Genomic DNA, 20,652 nt, shown 5'->3' on the forward strand with positions numbered 1-20,652 from the left:
TGCTGGAGGAAGCAAACTATCTGTGATTCATTGTGCAGACCACAGCTAAGGCTGAGAGCTCTTGCAGGGTGGTTTTGACTGGAAGAGCTTTCTCCCAGCATTCCTCACCCTTCAAGGCTCCAGCTCCTTGAGTAGATCCTTGTATGTGGTATCATCCTTCCCCCTGTGTCAGTGTTTGGAGGCCACCTCAGGGCAAAAAGAACCCCATTTCTTAGAAGAGGGTTTGGCCTGCAAATAAGCATGATAGAGTGGACGTGAGTTGAGTGGCATGATGAGGTTGCTGAGTGATAAGCACTGGGAAAAGAGCTTGGAGCCAGACACTAATCCACACCTCCACTCCTCACCGCAAGTCTCCTGTTGAGGCTGAGGGAAAAGCTTCTAGCCCCCATTGACCATACTGTCCTCATCTAAGCTGCAGTAACTAGGGCTGCATTTTCTTTGACTAAAGTTGTGTGTTGTGTGGCTGTTGTGGTTGTTCAGTTGGGAAGCCTTCCCTTCAGGGTGAGGCTACACAGATGGGCTCCATAGATGGGCCCCTACTCTGGCTCTGAGGCTGATGGAGGCATTTCACGGGCCTCTGTTTCAGACCTCAGGCAGTACCTGCAGGGGATGTGACCTGCCTTTTGATTACTGCCCTCTTCAGTCTTGATAGCTACTCTTTCTTGCTCTTTTCTCTCCATCATTCAAGCCTCTTGTCACCATTCTTTCCAAATTCCCATGGTGCTCCAATTTACACCACATGGAACAGCAGTTGTCGTAATGTTTGTTGGCTGTTTGTATGTAGTCCACACATAGGCATAGAATTACAGATTATTGTGTTCTCCTTTCGTTTTATGTATGTATTACCTGTGGCTCTAGCCTGTAAGTTCCTTGATAAATACTCTTCTTTTTGTTATGTGTCATTTTCTTTCTCTCATAGAACTTTCCTTGTTGAGGTTCCTCAGTGCTGAACTAACAAGAGGGTACTTCCTGGAACACAATGAGGCCAAGTACACAGAACGAAGAGAAAGAGTGTACACTTGCTTGCGAATACCAAGAGAACTGGAAAAGGTACCATTTTTTTTTATTATTCATGTCCAGACATTATTTTGAAAGTTACATCAAAGTGTTAATTGTGGAAAAAAAAAGTGTGAACAGCTACAGTTGGGTTTTTAAAATAATTGGAAATAATGTGATAAGCAGTTAAATATGTTGTGGAAATAGGAGTTCCCTTCTAGCAAGAGGCTTTAGAAAGTTGCCAACTGACAGTTGGTCATATCTACCATTCTAGTTACTCTAGAGATCGAGGTTGGGGTGATCATAATTTGATGTCAGCCTGGGAAGAAAGCTCACAAGACCAATAGAAAGCTGGGTGTGGAGTTACACATCTGCCATCCCTTTGGAAGGAAAGTATAAATAGAAGGATCATGGTCTAGGCTGGCCTGGGCAAAAAGCAAGACAACTATTTGGCAAAAAAGGCTGAGTGTGTTACAGTATCTCACTTTGTTATCTGATATATTGAATTTATTTGTATTTGGTTATTTGAAATTTGATAGGGAAGGGGGGAAAACCAAGATGGGGGGGAGGGTAATGGGTACCAAGACATGTGAAAGGGTATCAATGTATGTGAATTAATGCACCTTCTATCTGGCAAATATCATGTAACCCTTTTATTAATTACAATAAAAAATATTAAAAAAAAAAAAAAAGGCTGAGTGTGGCTCACAGCAGAAGAATGGCAGGCAAGCAAGCTATAAGGCCCTAATTTCAACCCCAGTACTGACTTCCTCCCCCCCACCCTGCAAAAAAAAAAAAAAGGCTAAATTTTTATGTGTACAATGATAGTACTAAATTTTATCCAAATCTTAGTTTCACTTCTAATTAAACCTACTATGTTTGTGTTCAGATAATTTTTCCTTCAGAATTTAATGTCCATTTCTATAGATGTATAGTTTTCTTCAGTTTTGTTTTACTAGAATCAAAATATGTTTTGGCTCATCCTGTTGTTATCTCAGCCCTTTTTAACAAGTTTCTCGGAGTCTCATGTGTTAAAGAGCATACACAGTTCTTCAAAGAAAAACATGATTTGTGAATTGTCAGAGTATATGTAAGCACAGTAATAGCCTTCTGTCTTCCTGTGCCGTGTCCCCCGCCTCCTCAGCCGCTCAGGGTCCGTCTGAGGACAGGAATGTTCTTTTTCCTCTTTGGGGTGCTAGCGCTGATGACACTGAGTGGTCCAAAAGTGTGTTGGTAGAAGAAAAGATATGAGATAAAAGATACGAGACATGTTTTCATACAGTTGGCTTTCGCTTCCCATCCAGGTAGCTATGGAGGGAGGTGGTGCCCTCTGTCGCTGTGCAGGAATAATGAGAATGTGGTTGGCTTGGGAAGCAGAGGTGCAGCTTTCTGGGCCAAAGTTCTGTTCTTTTTTTTTTTTTTTTTTTTTTTTTGACTAGCAGCTTTTCTCCTGCCATGGCCATTTGGTTATTATATTATTTGTAGGCTCTCTAGCTTTATCACAAATAGCAGACATGCTGAGGGCAGACTGTGAGACCCTGTATGTAGCAAGTGATTTGGAGGGTCTCCTAAGGCATGTAGCTGGATGTCCCCCTCCCCTGCATCAGTTGGTAGAAGGAACAGAGTCAAGGACAGAATAACAATGCCAGCAATATTTTTCTTATTTTTGGTCAGTTGTGGGGCTTGAACTCTGGGCCTAGGCACTGACCCTCTTTTGCTCAAGATTAGTGCGGTACTACTTGAAGACACAGCACTACTTCTGGTTTGTGAGCGGTTAATTGGAGATAAGAGTCTCACAGAAGCTTTTCTGCCCAGGCTGAGTGTGAACCTCAATCCTTGTATCTTAGACTCCTGAATAGCTAGGATTATAGGTGTGAGCCACCAGTGCCTGGCTCAGCAACGTTTTCCTATATAGATCTTGCTTCAGTGCTACTTGCTGAGTACAGTTTGGGGTGAGACAGAAAATGGGTGAAGAGAGCAAGCAGGCAAGACAGTGGTTAATGGACTTTGATGAAGGACAAGTGCTCAGTTTACATGCCTTGTTATCCCTTCATTGCTGCCTTTCTAGAGAGGACAAGGTCCTGAGGGGCCTAGAAGGAGCCAGAGGGATTTGTGGAAGAGGAAGAAATCTAAGACTTCATCTGGTCTAGAAGTGACACATGGGGAATGTTTCTTCTACTTGAAAGAAAATAGTGATGAATCCAGTTCCTATAAACACTGTTAAGTTGCTTTCTCTGGCAGTGATAACCCACTAGGTCATAGTGTGAGGGGGCAGTGCAGAGGCCGGGGTGCGCATGGTCTTTTCAAAACAAATTATATCCTTTAATTTGACTGGCTTTCCCTCTATATAGGGTAAGTTTTTCTCTCATCCCTCTGAGCATTGCTGGATTTCTCCATTTTTTTCTGTAGAGAAGACACAGGATTTGGCTGACAACCCATAGCCAAACCCTATCAGTACAGCCCAGTCTGTCTAATAGGAGAGGGTATCTGAGCTACTTTATCCCATGTTGGAAGTAATAAGCAGAAACAAAATCTGCTCTGATGCCACTCCTTATCACCTGCAGTCTTTTTTTCTGGTTAATTGGAGATAAGAGTCTCATGGACTTTTCTGCCTGGGCTGGCTTTGAACCCAGATCCTTACATCCTAATGCATGCAGTTCCCCCCCCCCCCAAAGTAGCTAGAATTATAGGTATTAGACACCAATGCCGGGCCAAAAGAGCTATATTTTATTTGGGCATTATAGGCCATGTGTGGGCATACCATTAAATGAGGCTGTATATATTGTTGACATTGAGAGATGAGAATTTATTAGGTACAGACAGGGAACCACTGAGGCACAGAAAGGCTGGATTCGGGTTATATTGTAGTCAGACTATAGAGTTTAGAACTCAGGCTTTGGAGGAAATGACTGAAGATTCATTTCTTAGGAATGCTTCTAGCTCTATAACAGAAGCACCATGCACAGTACTAAGACGCATAGTAGTAAATGGCTTAATAAATACTAATATATACATTTTAAAAAGTAAGTCTAGAGAAAAGAGGTGTCAGTTGTTCTAGCAGGTTAATGAAAACACCAGGGATCTAAGATTTTCGCTGTCCTTGGTCAGTTAAACTCCTAATCCTCTTGCTTTTTGCTTTTGGATAGAAAGATGACAACCACGATCTCGGGTGTAAGTATATCTAAGATGTACCATCTTTTGACTCTCCCTTACAGAATTAAGCTTTCCCAGAGGCCCTTCCCCAATACTTCTACTTCTGTCTTATTAGCTAAAATGAACTACATAGCCATCCGCAGCTGCAAAGGGATGGGAAATAGTATGCTTTCTAACAAAGGGAAGGATGGAGAATGGATATCAAGTCACCCTCTCCTCACTCCTATGCTTCTGAAAAACTAGTTTTGCAGTATTTAACATGGATTGGAATTAAGAACAATGGAAGCTCAAGCTTCCCTGTGCTGTATGAGCTCTACAAAATTTTAATCATCAATTGGTTTATTCCTTGTGATAAATATATACAAGATACAGACTAGTAAGCTTTCACTAACATTAACTCTCGTCCATATAATCTCACCTGTCGTTAAAAAGGTTAAACTAAAATGAAAATATATTTTTGACTTACCTTGTAGTTCCATGCCTTTTGGAAATCCTTTATTTCATTTGTACATGTTACAGCTATTTATATATTTTTCTAAAAATTACTTATTTTCTAAGAACTGGCTAATTTTTATAAGTGCTACATTTATTAAGTTGAATGTACAATGTAAATATTGATACACAAGTGTGTTGGTTAGACTTTCCATCTCTGTATAAAATATCTGTGGTAACAAGTGAGGAAGGGTGTATTTTGGGTCACAGTTTCAGAGGTTTCAGTTTTGGCTCTGTTGCTTGTGGATCTGTGGTGGTGCAGAATCTCTTGCTGTGAGGGCATGTGGCAGAAACTGCTCTTGGCAAACAGGAAGTTGAGAGAGGAAATGGGCAAAAAACGATTTAAAGCTCCCAAAGACACACCCCAGTGACTTACTTCCTTGGTCAAGGCCTCACTTCCTAAAGGGCCCACCATCTGCTGGAAAAGGACGTGGGGTAGGAATCAATCCTCAATACATGAGCCTGTGGGGACATTTCATAGTTAAACCATAACAACAGGTGTAGAATATTGTTACTACTAAGCCTAGACTGTTACCAGAAGGGACAAAGATGCTGTAATTCATGTTCAGGCATTGGCCCCTTTAGCTTCTCATCTTCATTCTTATCACAGACACCTGATCAAGGCATCAAGTTTCCTTCAGACTTTTTTTTTTTTGTCAGTTCCAGGCTTGAACTCAGGGTCTGGGCACTGTCCCTGAGCTCCTTTTCTTTTGCTCAAAGCTTGCACTCGACCACTTGAGCCACAGTGCTACTTCCGGCTTTTTCAATTTATGTGGTATTGAGGAATTAAACCCAGGGCTTCATAAATGCTAAGCAAGCACTCTACATTCCCATGCTTAGCCCATCTTTGTACTCAAGACTAGCTCTCTACCACTGGAGCTGCACCACCACTTCCAACTTCATCTCAGTTTAGAAGATTGGACAGGATCATCCAAAAAGGCTTAGTAGTTGATGGTCCTAACATGAGACTCCTGCAAGGAACAAAAGAAATAGGTACCAATGGAAACATTTCCAGAAAACAAAATGTTAATATATGGCTTGAGAGACTGCCATTTAAGAAAAATAATCCCGAAGTTTATTTCATAATACTGACCTCAATTTAAATTTGTTTTTCCCCCCAGTGGAGAAAAATAGTAATCTTTTGCCTATATTTCAATAAAATAGTTCTAGGGGTCCATTGCAATGCTAAGACTAATTAACCAAGATGTAGCTTGGGGTGATTACTTCTTAGTTACCTATTTGGTTTCCTAAAAGTGCATCCTTGTAAATCTTTCCGTGGCAAAGCTGTTAGTGACACGCCCTTGCTCAGGTGTCCGGGTGAGGCTGTTCAGAAGCAAGAGGGCAGTGCAGAGCATTTTAGGCCTTGGCTGGGGTTCCTTTCCTCCTCTCCGTTGTGCATTGCCCCCTGCTTGTGACAGTATTTCCCCCTTCTTCCTTCAATTGTTTTGTCATTCTGAGGATTTTCAGAGGACAGGGCTAGCTGAGGGTAGCACGAGAAGTGAGGTGCTCCAGAAGGGAGGCCTGAACATGAGGTGATGCAGGCCTGCTCAGCCGCCTTCTCTGACCTATTATGTACTTTGACCTCCTCCCCGTTTACTGAGACAACTAGTGAACTTGCTAAGGTGGCTATTGTCAAGAACTTATTTCTGCCCTGTTAGTTTTGGAAGCAGTGTTGTATTTTTTACCTCCATCAAGTCACTGTGGTACCTTATTCACACAGTGCTGCTAATCACATTGTAAAAAATAGATCTGAGCCTAAGAGATAGGCGATCCTAGCCCGGTCCTGGGGCTTGTACTGTCTCTGAGCTTATTTTGCTCAAGGCTAGCACTCTACCACTTGAGCCTCACTGCTACTTCCAGCTTTTTCTGGGTATGAGGTACTGAGGAATCAAACCAAGAGCTTTATGCATGCTAGGCAAGCACTCTACCACTATGCCACATTCCTAGCCCTGAAGTAGCTCCTTCTACCTGTGAAAATGTTTGCTCCTCAGGTAACCCTCCCCTTGCTGAAGCTCCCAGACGCTCATCTTGCAAATTATAGCCTGGCAGCAGGAACTTCTCAGACTATTCGTAGTTAAGAATACTAATACTAAAAGGTAAGATGAGTCAGGTGCTTAGAAATATAATAGTATTCAACATGGACTGGAAATAAGGGAAGAAAAATGCAAAGATCATTTGTGTGTATTTTTTGTTGTTGCTGCTGTTGGTGGTGGTTGTGGGGCTTGAATTCGGGGCCTGGGCACTGTCCCTGACCTTCTTTATGCTCAAGGCTTGAGCCACAGTGCCACCCTGGATTTTTGAGTGGTTAATTGGAGATAAGAATCTTGGGGGACTTTTCTACCCGGGCTGGTTTCAAACTTCAGTCCTTAGATCTCAACCTCCTGAGTAGCTAGGATTATAAATGTGAGCCACCAGCACCGGACTCGTGTACTTTTTATACAAATTTATATCTTCAGTTATCCACCTCCTGTGAAATAAATGTATGCCACATATAGATTTGTAACATTAACATTGATTGAAATACCTTTGCTTTCTTTGGTTGCAGATGTGTATGTAACCTTGTCTATCCCATAAGATCCTGACTCAGCAGTCTATCTATACCTGGAGGGTAGACTTTCTAGTCCGTGTGAATAAAATTGACTTTTCTTTAGAGATGTCTTTGAGTCTTCAGTAATTGCTTTCAGAGCAGTCATTTGTAAGTTTTCTTGAAGATAAATTTTAGCCTTCATGCGCCTCACATTGTACCATGCACACTCTTCCTCTGTGGGAGGCTTTGCTAAATCTAATTCCCCCTTCCCATGCCTGCCCACCTTTCTCTATCATATACACACTGCAGAGACCTAATGTCTTTACCGGGTTTCCAGCGCATGCCACTTACTACTTAACCCAAGTGTCTGTCAGCTCACAAGATTATGAATTCCCTTGGAAAGCGGTTTTCTAATGACCTCTCTTCCCCAAGGGTAGGAATGAAATGATGTGGTCCCCAACTTCACAGCTTATAAAAAGTGAGATTCGGAGCAGGAGAAACGTGTTGTAAACCTCTTACTCCTAGCTACACACCTCGGTAGCTAGTGCAGTAGCTCACAACTCGGTGGGGTCATTTGTGGTCAAGATGGAACAATGTGGAATTCAGTTCTGTAACATGCTTTGTTTTTCTTTGTTTTTTGTCGGTAACATTTTATTTACTTAAAAATCCCAATGTAACATTAAAAGGTGCTAGGAGGAGATTTTTTTGTGTGTCAAAAAGGAAAATGCAGGTTTGTTTTTTTCTAATCTCTTCACCATGGACAGAGACTTTCATTTTTATTTTTAGGAATATGTCTTTTAGTGGCTAAGGGCAACATTAGTAAGTTCAAAATAAATGTGGTAAGAGTAATTTGCAAGAAAGGGTATCAATGTGTGTGAAGTAATCCACCTTCTATCTGGTGAATATAATGTAACCCTTCTATTAATTACAACAAAAAATGTATTTTTAAAAAAAGAGTAATTTGTAGACTTTTTTTTTTGCAACCATGTAATATTTCATTGACCTAAAGTGTTAGGGAAGCATTCCTCTTAGCTGTTTTTTTCAACATGAAAGATAGGATGTTAGCTGGGGGTGGTGGCTTGGGCCTGAGGATCTGAGAATCGCGGTTCAATGCCAGCCCAGGCTCTGAAGAACATGCGGCTGTGGCTCTAGGGCGACAGCCTTGAGCTGAAGAGCTCAGAGACAACACCCAGGCCCAGAGTTCAAGCCCCACAGCCGAGAAAGGAAAAGAAGATGATGTTAAGAGTTTTGTTGTTTTGTTTTTTAATGTTAAGTCTTCTTCAGCTGTATAGAGACTAGCAAATCCAGCAGTGAGTTTGAGCAACCTTGAGTGACAAGTGTCATGCGTAAAGATGGTGCTTCCGTTTTTTGTAGTCTGAGATCTAGGCCCTGCCTTTCCTGCCCAGGAAATTAGGAATACTCCTTAGCACTGCCACAGCGTGGGCGTGCTGCTCACTGCGGTGAGGTGAAGAGAGATTGAGACGGACTCACAGGCAGGGCCCAGCATGCACTGTGGTGGTTTCTGCAGTCTTGCACAACAGCTCTTTGAGAGAAGGCTTGTGAACGTTGCTGTCCTTGGAGTTTTTGCACTTGGAAAAATTGCAGGAACCACTTCATTAAGTTAATGATTATGCCTGAAAAGGAATTTTAAGAAAACATTTTAAAACTTAATGCCTAAAATGTATAACTCAGAGCTTATGTCTTTAAACAAACAAACAAAAAGAACTATTTCACCTCTCGACCCTCTGCAAAGCTCCAGGTTAAATTGTCTCCAGTACCTAAGGTAGACACATACGGAGGATTCCAAATTTTCATCCATCTGCCTATTGGGGACCTGATTTTCACACTGTGAGTTAGCACCCACTCAGTGGGCTTGAATTTTATTTATTTATTTAAAGAGTACACCAGCTTGTTTTTCATAGAGCAAAAGTTCTTTTTTGTGACGCTCTTCTCTTCCATATTTTAAGGTATATATATATGAATCTCTGCATAGTGGATTACAATGTAAAGTATATTTCTAACTATGAATTGCAGGCAAAATTTGAATTTATTCTCTGGGCAGTAAGCTCCTTAAGCCTTCTTAAAACAGTGAATATGTTCTATTTATTTTGTTTTGTTTTGTGGTAACATCTTGCTGTGTCGCCTTGATAGGCCTGGAACTCTTAATTTACCTGTGTCAGCCACTGGGTGTTGAGATTACAGACATCACCACCCTGTCCAGAACTGTACAATACATGCTTGATTAAGGGAGGGATAGAGAAATCAAAAAATGAGCTACACTGATAACAGGACTTACTCAAGATCTCATGTAGTATTTTGTCTTCATCCCTGAGGTAAAGCATGTGTGCCACAGAATGGGAAAGTGTGGTTTCTTCTCAACATGTTCTTATTATGCTTCTAATTCTTTTCCACATTTTGGTTTTCTGCAAGTTCAAAGAAGTGACCCGTTTATTTTAGGTGTTTATTTTGTAAAGATGAGAAATAGTAAAATACCGCATTTTTACAGGGTAAGGTGCAGTGAGGTTGCAGAGACAGGTCTGAAGGAGAGTGAAATGGAAAGAGTCACAAGGCTCTGACATACCAGTATGACTCTGCTGACAGGAAATACTGCCACCTGTGACGTAAGGAGATAGGTTCCAAAGTCATTGTATGTTCATTCTAGCTGCAAAGTTGTATTTATTTTGAAATGGTTTAAAGTAAGTGTGTGTGTGCGCGCATGTGTGCGCACGCACGCACTGATAGGAGGGCTTGAACTCAGGGTCTGGGTGCCCTCCCTTAGCTTATTCTGTTCAATACTGATACTCCATCACTTGAGCCACAGTTCTACTTCCTATTTTTTGGTGATTAATTGGAGATTAATCTCATAGATTTCCTGCCCAGGCGGACTTTTTAACCGCTATCCTGCCTGAGTAGCTAGGATTATAGTTGTGAGCCACTGAGACCTGGCTTTGAGATGACTTTTAAAGAAAGGATGTTTTTGTGTTTGTCAGAAGAAAAACAGTGGCATATGGCACTGATTTTCATTACTTTATAGTCATACCTCATATATTTAAGAGAAATTTCATTTCACCCATTGCTTACAAATGACTGACTACTTCATGGTAATTTAGTCCAAATAAAAAGAAACTAGTGAGCGAGGACTCAATAACTGCATACCCAAAGCTATGGACATGGTAATGGAAATATAAACATAACTATTTAGACATAAAAACCCATGACTCTATAGACATGTTTTATTTCTTAAATTAATATGTTTCTATGACATACAAACCCTTAGCCTAATTTTGATTAAGTACTAAATACTAAGTCCCAGTGATTGTAAATAGAGATTCTCTCCTTGAACACTTGTTTGTTAAACTTGTCATTTAAAATATGATGTAAAAATCAACATTAATAAATTCTTTTTTTTTTTTTTTTTTTGCCAGTCTTGGGCTTGAGCTCAGGGCCTGAGCACTGTCCTTGGACTTTCTCAAGGCTAGAGCTCTACCACTTGAGCCTCAGCACCACTTCTGGCTTTTTTCTATGTATGTGGTACCGAGGAATCGAACCCGGGTCTTCATGCATGCTAGGCAAGCACTTTAACCACTAGGCCAAACTCCCGGCCCCATCAACATTAATAAATTCTTAAAAAAAAAAAAAAAAAAAAAGAAAGAAAGAAACTAGTGACTGGGTGCTGGTGGCTCACTCCTGTAATCCTAACTACTCAGGAGACTGAGATCTGTGGATCTTGGCTCAAAGCCAGCCTGGGCACTAAAGTCTTAATCTCCAGTTAACCACTAGAAAACTGGAAGTGATGCTGTGGCTCAAGTGGTCTCAAAGCTTTTAATTCTTAACATATCTCAAAGCTAGCAGCAAATCTAAATATGTGAAATTTTTATGACTTAGTTTGGTTCACTAAGTTACTATTTCTTCTTTTTTTATATATATTTTATTGTAATTAATAAAAGGGTTACATGATATTTGCCAGATAGAAGGTGCATTAATTCACATATATTGATACCCTTTCACATGTCTTAGTCTATTTCTTCTTTTTTTTATGGCATTAAGCAACTTGGCAAGACAAGTTAGCCCAAAGAGAAATGCTCTAACAGGATCCTGTTCATAATTAAAAATAATAATAATAATAATAATGCCAGTTGTTTTGCTCAGACTATCTTGAAGAGCAAGCGGGAGGCCTTAGGTCAGACAGACCACACTTGTAAGGCGGATTCCTTCACTCTCATTCATCCTTGGGCACGAAGCCAGCCTCCAGAGCTTCCTTCCTAGTGTGTCAGGCTGAGGCAGTCATTCCTTCAAAGAGCTATTAGGGCCATGCGTGTGTGCCCACCACCGGCCTGCAGTGGTACAGCACGGAAAACACTGCCCGGTCGCTCAGAGCCCTGGCTCCCATGTGCTTTCCATGGGTGATGTGTGGACCCCCAGCCTCATGCTGCCATTTCACATGAGCTACTTGAGATGCTTTGCGGATGAAGTTTTCAGAATTACAACTTGATTACTCTTTCAGGCAATTTTCTCCTTTTTATATGTAAGGAACTTTTAAAAGGGCTGTGTTTTGGAGATGTCTTTAACATCAGAACAGTAGGTACGGTATTTGTAATTTCCATGGCTTTTCCCTTGCCTCTCCGTTGATTTCTCCCCTTACCCCCCACCCCTGTTTCTGGGGCTTTAACTTAGGACCTGGGTGTTGTTCCTGAGCCTCTTTGTACTCAGCGCTAGCACTCTACCACTTGAGCCACAGCACCACTTCCTTCTCCTTTGAATTGTGTGTCCTCACATCTGTAAGCCATTTCTTCTCACACTACAGAAATGTCTTTAAGTTGTCACCACTGGCCGACCTTTTTTTTTTGGTCAGTCCTGGGGCATGAACTCAGGGACTGAGCTTTGTCCTTGGGCTTTTTCCTCAAGACTAGCACTCTGCCACTTGAGCCACAGCACCATTTCTGTGTTTTTCTATGTGTGTGGTACCAAGAAATCAAACCCGGGTCTTTGTGCATGCTAGGCAAGCACTCTACCACTAGGCCAAACTCCCGGCCCCTGACTCTCCATTTTTGTGGTGCAATGATGAAGATTCTAAAGATAGTTGTAGACTTCTTTAACAAGTTGTAGCTTTCCTTCTGACTACTTTCCACATATGTGCTTTCCTTGGCTTCCTACCCCAGCTGCTCTCTTCTGTTCAGCCTCTTCTCTCTGTGGACCATTCCCTCATTTTAAGGGTTATTTAGGAGTCTCCCCTTGGAGCTTCTTCTAAATCCTATTGGGTCTCCCCTATTCCATATACACTCAAGTCTAACATGGTGGCTACTAACACCAAACTGACCACCAGGCCTATATTTCTCACATGGACACAGTTAGAAGCCTCCTGAGGGCAGGAGTATCTCCTGGCTTTCTGCTGTCTTTGGAACCTGCTGGGCTGGGCATCCATCTTTGCACTCATTACCAGCTTAACAGATGCTGGCTGAATTCTGGAATAACACATTCCTTCCCAGCATGGTCTCATGAAGAAAACAGTCACTTATTCTTCCTGGTGTCTTGTGCCTGACCTAGTCCATAGTTTGTGCCCCCAGTGTTCCTACAGAAGTCAAGAAAAGGCTTCTGTGACAGGGCAACCAACAAGGACTTATTACTCAGTCTACACTAACAACTTTCAGGTGACTGCCTCGTATGGGAGGAAGATTTAAAGAATTGTGTGCCTGCTTAGCATTGTGTTTTTATTGTTCATAATGAGTCTGAATTGTTGAAAACCAAGCTGTTGGGATCTTCAGATACAGAATAAGAAATCCAACATATTTGTATTTCTGAGACATTCTGTCAAAATTGAATAGCATTTGTGCCGTTGTTTGAAGATGTACCTTATGTATATACTACAATTTGAGTAATTTAAGGAACAGACATTTATAGTCTATCTTGGGGCTGAAGTCAGATTAAGGTGTCTGCAAGCTTGGTTTCTCCTGAGGCTTCAGTGCTCCACTTATAATAGCCACATCACCCTGCGTCTTCACAGGGTGTCTCCTCTGTGCATGTCTGTGTCCTAATCCCTTTCTTAGGACAGCAGTCATACTGGACTAGGGCCCTTCGCAATGACCCTATTTTAAACTAAAATCACTACTTTAAGTAGAGTGTCACCTGGAAGTTAGAACTTACAAAATATGAATTTGATTGGCATCACAAATGCATGTTGGCAGGGCAGTTAATTGATTGCAGGTGCATTGATGTTATGGTGAGGGCATATCTATCATACCACATTTGTTTGTCAGACATTAGGAGTCACCAGTGTTAGAGCAGTGGAGATAGCATGGGTGTGGCTACTTCAAGCCATCAAAAGGCCCCACCCTCCTGTAAAGCAGAACTAAATGTAACAAGCAAAAGTAAGTGTTATTAAAACAAAATAGAAAACACATCATTTGTCAAGAGTAGTTGTGGGATAAGAATGGGGTCTTCTGGGTGCAGCATTTCTCAGTGCACATGGACTTTTCTGCCTGGGCTGACTTTGAACCATGGGTCCTCAGATCTCAGCCTCCTGAGTAGCTAGGATTACTGGTGTGAGCCACCAGCGTTATCTTCGGTTATCTTTAAAGTTTGAGGAATCCCAGAAAGCCACATCAGTTCAATCAAAGCTAGGGCCAAGGGCAGCTTGTTTCTTGAATAACTGAATAAAAGACTCAAGCAGAAGCAGACTTGCAGAAGGACTACCAGTAAAATGCATATGAACATATTTAAATTTTTCTTCCCCAGGCTGAATATTGAAATTCATTTTTCATAGGGTCTAAAAATTCTTGGAGAATTTGAAGTTTTTATTTATAATTATTTAAAGATATTTCACTTTTTTCTGTCCTTTTAAAATGCAGCTCATGTTTTTTGGAATCTTCCTGTGCCTGGATGCATTTCTGTACGTGTTCACCCTGCTTCCTTTGAGAGTGTGCCTGGCGCTGTTCAGGCTCCTCACTTTGCCTTGTTATGGCTTAAGGTAAGTTTATGAACATTACTTTCTTAAATACCTAAGCTGTTTTTACTAGAAGAGTTTTTAGAACAAGGATAACACATATGGTTTTATTCATAGTGTGACTACTAATGAATTAATTCTGCTAAATTTTAGTGGATATTAGATATTATATTTAATTAAATATTATATATTAGTATGCTTTTTTTTTTTCTGGAAAGGTTTTAAGCCAGAACTTGGCTTTAGCCAGTAAAATGGCATTGATATGGAAGGTTGTGTAGCCAAGTAGAAAGGGCCAAAGTGTAAGGGTTGACTAACAGCCCTGTTCCAAAAGGGCTGCCCCTTCTTTGCTATGAAAGGCCTGGGCTGTAAGCCAGGGACGGAGGTGGCGGATCATGAGACTCTCCTGGAGCTCTTAGTACAGGCTTCTTCCTCCACTGCATTTGAGAATCACTGTTAGTACCCTCTGTAGCCTTCGTTGTAGACACTAGTCAGGTCTCCTGGTGGTCCTGGAAACGACTGAGCAGACAGCCCAGCCCAGCTTGTATCAGCTAGTGAAGACTAGCAACCCCCTCTCTTCTCCCTACCTGTTTCCCCACAGCTGAAAAGAAGGTATTGTGAGCCCAGTGTCCTTGCTGCAGAGATTGGGAGACGTAAAAGCAACGCCCACACCGTGGTTCCTGGTTCATAGTAGACCAGAACAAATATCAGTGTCTTCCTCTTTCTTCTCTGCCAGAACATAAAAATGTTTAGCCCATGTGAACTTCAATTCCTTATTAGTATTGAGGTGGAAGTTTGGAGTTTATAATTTTCTTTTTTGTACAATGATATGCCTCTTCTCTGTGTAGGAACACTACTAGAAACTTCATTATTTTGTTTTAAGCACCATTTTCTGTGTTGCATTTCTATCGTGTCACTTTTGTAAATACATTTCATTTTGAAAGAGTTTTAAAATACTGAAATAGACAGTAATTTGTGAAACTTTACTTAGCTGTAGTAACTATTTCGTGGGATTTAAAATACATAATAATTTAGCCCTGAATATTGAGCCACAAACATACTATTTGTTCATATGTAGACTTATGCTTTATTTAAAAGATTGAGATCACAGAATAATCTCCTTTAAAGTAGAAAATGAGCATATATTTAATAACTAGTAACATTTATTTATTTTTTGTCCGTCGTGTGGCTTGAACTCCGGGCCTGGGTACTGTTCCTGAGCTCTTTCCACTCAAGGCTACTGCCCTACCCCTGGGCCTGGGCGGTTTCCCTGAGCTCTTCAGCTGAAGACTAGTGCTCTACCACTTGAGCCACAGCACCACTTCCGGTTTTCTGGTGGTTAATTGGAGATGAGTCTCACAAACTTTCCTGCCTGAGCTGGTTTTGAACTGCAATCCTCAGATCTCAGCCTTCTGAGTAGCTGGGATTATAGTCGTGAGCTACCCGTACCTGGCTTAACTAGTTACATTTATAAGCAGTACTTTTAAAAATGATCCTTACTCAGTTATAATAAGGAAGCACTCTCCCAAAGTAAGTAAGATCATAATGATTATATTTTGAAAAATAAAAATCTTCGCAAGATTACACAGACTAAAGTAACTATGTAAGTATTCAGTGTGATGCTTTATATATATGCGTATATATGATATTTTTTGTCTTCTGGAATAATAGCATATTTTATTAAACACCAATTAATCAAATGGGAAGATCTTTTAGGAATTTGGCCACCAGCTATGTCCTTTTTATAAACAATTTATTTTTATTCTCATTTTTCAAATAATGTTTATTTTTAACATGTTAATGTAATACATTTTATTATGTTAATATAATGCTTCTAATATTAACAAAGCCTTATTCAGTATGTTTTTTCTTTATTACTTATTGAGAACTCAATAAAATCATGGCATTGTACTTTTTAGACAACAAAAAGAAAATCTAGTAAAACATGGCTAAATTTAAATCTTCATATGTGACTGCATAAAGATGATGCTGCAGTGAACTTTAGATAAGGACATAGAGAGCTAAACTATTTGACATAAAATAACCAAGGCAATGTATAGGCATGTACATGTCCATTATGAGTATTTCTCTTCTCAACAGTCTTTCATTAGCAGTATTTGTAGTCTAGCCATCTTTGTGTGAAAGACTTCTAAAGGCACAGAACGCTCTGTGCGGCCATTGATTTTCAGTGATTAAAGCAATAAAAGACCTGAAGACTCTGCCTTTGGTTTCTTTCTTAGGTGGCTCAGCATATGGATGACATTCGCTATGTGACAGTGACTTATCACTGTTCCTTGGGACCCTTGACGGGTTCTTAAAATAGACTCATCTAGTCAAACACCTAGAATGGTGCTGTAGTTAGGGTTATTACTGTGTGTGTCCCCTGTCTCTTGGAGGAACAAGAACCTAAGTAACATGCAAAGAGTCTCTCATTGTTGCTTCTGACTATAAAAAGAGGTCTTGCTGAGAACCAGGAGACTTTCAGTCCTGTTTCTCCTATTTGCTTGAATGTAAGTGATGGTGGTTCTTTTATCCAATATTTTCCTAATGCTTTAAGATTTTTTAAGCACATATATTTACTTTTTGAAAATACTAGCTTGAAGCACTTTTTATCTAAATCTCACTTTTTAAAATTTTTTATTGTGATTAATAGAAGGATTACATTATATTGACCAGATAGAAGGTGTATAACTTCACAAACATTGATACCCTTTCTCATGACATGGTCCCCATTTTCCTCCCACCCTCCCTCCATTCATCTTGATTTCCCCCCTTCCCTATCCAATTTCAAATAACCAATTAAGCGCATATAAAATATATCAGATAACAAGGTAAAATATTGTAACAATATGAGATAACCAAGGGATGGCAAAAGAGATGAGAGATAACATAGTACATTAAGGACAACAGTCACTCATTATGTGGCTTTTGTTTCCTTATCCTGGAGGTCCTTACATTTAGTGTCATACTATTTGGCCTTATGTCTCTAGATCTAAATCTCACTTTTAAATATATGTTTCCAGTGCTTTGTAGCTAAAATGACACTAGAGGGCAACTTGACACACACTCTTAGCACTGCACTCTGTAGTGCACAGGAGCTGTATGTAGAGTTGCATTTCATTCTGTCACTCAAGTCCATATATACTATATGTGAAACATGAAAAACAAAATTATGTAGCAAAATTTTAGTACCTTGAATAATCCTGTGTGAGATGTTAGATTATATAGACTGTGATTACATAAACTGAAAATGAAATAAATACTAAATATTAAATACTGCTTTTAATTTGCTGATAGTGCCTTTAGTATGTTGTCAGAATTTAGTAATTTGTGTTTACAGTCATATAAATGCAGTTCTTATTCGAGCAATTTAGAAAACAATTTTAAAGGCACAGAGCTTAAAATATATGATAGTGTAAAATGTTACATTAAACAAAACTGATAATATTAAGTCTAAGAACTTTCACATATTTGAGGAATAATTAATTTTCCAAAATGATTAAAGGTAGCCCTCTTTTTCATCTTGTGGTTTTCCTGCCAATGTTCTCTACTTCTATGAAGATGATCTTATTTGTCTTGCCTATAGTTATATCATGTTACATCTTTTTCAGCAGGCAAAAAGTGCTCTTTCCTTCAGTCTGACTTTTTCCCAAAGGGATAAGAAGAAATTAAAGAGACAAGCAAAGAAGTTGATTTAACACATTTTCTCAGTCTCAGTCCATTTAAAAAACAAAAACATTTACTGTCTTCCTAGTTTCTTCCCTAATTTTTTTCCTTAAAACAGGGGAAACTGTATTTTTGTGTTAATTGCATGCTAACATGAAAACGGTAACTACTTGCAGTCTCTGTACTGAATCAGAATTTCACCAATGAGAGCAGTAGTGTTAGCTTCTTTTCGTATTTGATGTAAGTTCTATCTGGTACTACAATTCTCAGAGGCTTCTTAAAGACATAGACAACCTCCTCCTACACACACCTCAGAATTTTCTGCTTTCACATTCAGTTATAGAAATAGTTTCTAGATTCTCCCTAAACTTGTCCTGGTGGTTGGCTTCGGTTTTTGCTTTGGCTTTTTGCTTGTGTTAAAAGCTGAGTACATACACTCTGCCTTTCAGAGAGTGAGGAACAGGAAGATTCTGCAGCTCTTAGGTAAATCCGGGCTTTGCCGTGATTGCCCCGCCAGGGCTCCTCCCTACCGCAGGAACTGCTGTGGTTTTGTCCATATCATATTTCTGCCCTTGCTGATCTCAGAAATACTTAATGGATTCTGTTAATTATCCATGTTTTGTGGGGGAGAGAGGGAAAGGGAGAGGAAATCCAAGATGCGCATAAAGCATGTAGTCTTGAAGAGCAGGTTCATGTATGCATTTCTTCCATTCTAGATAGGGCATTGTCATTTCAGGAAAAACATTTAAGAAATTTAAATCACAGTAATTTTTGTTATGATGGGGGACATAGAAAATAAAATTAAGTTTCGTTATATGAAGTTCTTACGTTTCTAGGAAGAATGTTAGGATTTTGTTTTTTCAGAGAAGTTGATGACTGTGTTTGTGCTAGTGAAGTGTCAATCAAATTTACAAGTAAAACATAGCCAATTATGTGAGTATCTTTTCCTTTACCTGACATTTTTGTGAACCTGATTTTTCCTAAAATCGTGGTATTATTTTGTGCTTTAGACTTCACAATCACATTGAAAAGTTGAACGAAATTTATGGAGAAAAATGGTAAAATATGAGTATTTGAAGAACTGAGTTGTTTTTAAAAAAAAGCCTTTACTAAAACATTTCAGACAGTGCTGAGTTGTACAGGTATAAGTCATAAATGCTAGAGTAGATTTAAACTGTTAGAGTGGGTAAAGTAAAATATGTATGAGCCAGTATTCTGGTCATGCACTTCAATTTTTGGTATAACTCTTCTTTGAGGCTTCATTGACATTTTTTTTTTCCTGTTAAAGGCAAGAATGACCTTTTCGTTTGAGAGATGACCCCACACAGAAAACTTCTTACCTCCCAGAACTGCATATTTCAAATTCTGGAGAGTTTCTTAACTTATGGTTTCTTCGTTCATATATTTGACTTCTTTCAAGATAATTCTGCCACTGATTAACTTCACATATGCATTATAAATAGGGTTTTCTCTTTCCAGATGAAGTTAAGCCTTGCTTCTGGCCAAAGTGACAAATGCCACCATAAGAGTACATGTAGGGAGAGCTCTTGGTATCTTTCTCTGGGGAAACAAGTTTGTCTGTTATTTCCTCTTCTATTGAAAGCAGTGTATTTATTATACTAGAAACACCAGGTATTATTTGTCCCGTGTCTCCTCACCATGCCGCTCTACGTAGCGTAGCAACATTACAACCGTCTCTCTTTCTTTCTCTCTTGTAAATCAGACCGAAGGGAGGAGCACTTTCACTTCTTTATAGAATGGAGTGTGGTGGCACAGGGACTCCTTGTGGTGAGTAAACCCTGATTTTTCCTTCTATATCCTTGGCCAAATTGACATCAGCTCAAATATTAAATATATTACAAAATAGCAGTGTAGGCCGGCAGAACCATGTGGGGATAGACACATTCTGAGAAATGCAGTTCCCTGTCTTTAAGTACCCTGTTCACAAAGCTTTGGCGGCGTTGGTTCAGGAAGGGTTTGACCTAACATGAGAACCACCCCCTAAAATGATCATTAATACATCACCCCAACACCATGGCCACTGGCTGAATTTGGTTGCTTCCATGTACACATTTTTTATTTTACATTATTCAAATACTGAATGTAGCTTTATAAAACACATTATTTCTTTCTAAAATGAAAAATTCGTAAGATTTTACTCATTAACTTTTAAGTGTTGAATGATATATCAAACTTAAAATTGAAAATATTTTGTTTCTCAGTTTAAAGAAAACATCTTGATCTTTCTACTTTATTCCAAGTTACTTTAAAATTATAAAGGTACTTTTCTTTCAAAAATGTGAGCCATAGCTGGGCATGGTGGCTCACACCTATAATCCTAGCTACTCAGGAGGCTGAGATCTGAGGATTTCAGTTCAAGGCCAGCCCCAGCACTAAAGTCCATGAGCCTCTTACCTCCAATTAGCTAATAGAAAACCAGATGTGGTGCTGTAACTCAAGGGGTAGAGTGGTAGTCTTGGGCTGAAGAGATCAGGGACAGTGCCCAGAGTTCAAGCCCCATGACCCACAAAAAATAAAATAGAATAAAAAAATTAAATTAAAAAAATATATATATTGCGGGGTGGGGGTAGGGGGAATTTGGCCAAGTGGTAGAGTGCTTGCCTAGCATGCACAAAGACCAGGGTTCGATTCCTTGGTCCCACATACATAGAAAAAAGCTGGAAGTGGTGCTGTGGCTCTAGTGGTAGAGCACTAGCCTTGAGAAAGTCCAAGGACAGTGTTTAGGCCCTAAGTTCAAGCCCTAGGACTGGCAAAAAAAAACAAAAAACAAAAACAAAAAAAACCATGAGCCATGTTAAATATCTTATTTCAGTTCTTCCCTCTTCCAATTTCACTGGAGATGTTTTGAAATAGCAGAGAG

At 39.8% G+C, this 20,652-nt stretch overlaps 1 protein-coding gene across 1 annotated transcript in view; it reads left to right on the top strand.

Moving 5' to 3' along the window:
• The window catches only part of Tapt1 (transmembrane anterior posterior transformation 1), a 55,747-nt gene that overhangs the window by 11,014 nt on the left and 24,081 nt on the right, over positions 1-20,652 (top strand). Inside the window, exons 2-3 of the mRNA XM_090343806.1 lie at positions 920-1,050; positions 14,014-14,132. Of these exons, the coding sequence (XP_090199932.1) occupies positions 920-1,050; positions 14,014-14,132 (250 nt within the window). The remainder of the gene's footprint in view (positions 1-919; positions 1,051-14,013; positions 14,133-20,652) is intronic.

Source organism: Megascapheus bottae, chromosome 13, assembly GCF_031878675.1.
Source record: "Megascapheus bottae isolate mThoBot1 chromosome 13, mThoBot2.hap1, whole genome shotgun sequence".
NCBI lineage: Eukaryota > Metazoa > Chordata > Mammalia > Rodentia > Geomyidae > Megascapheus > Megascapheus bottae.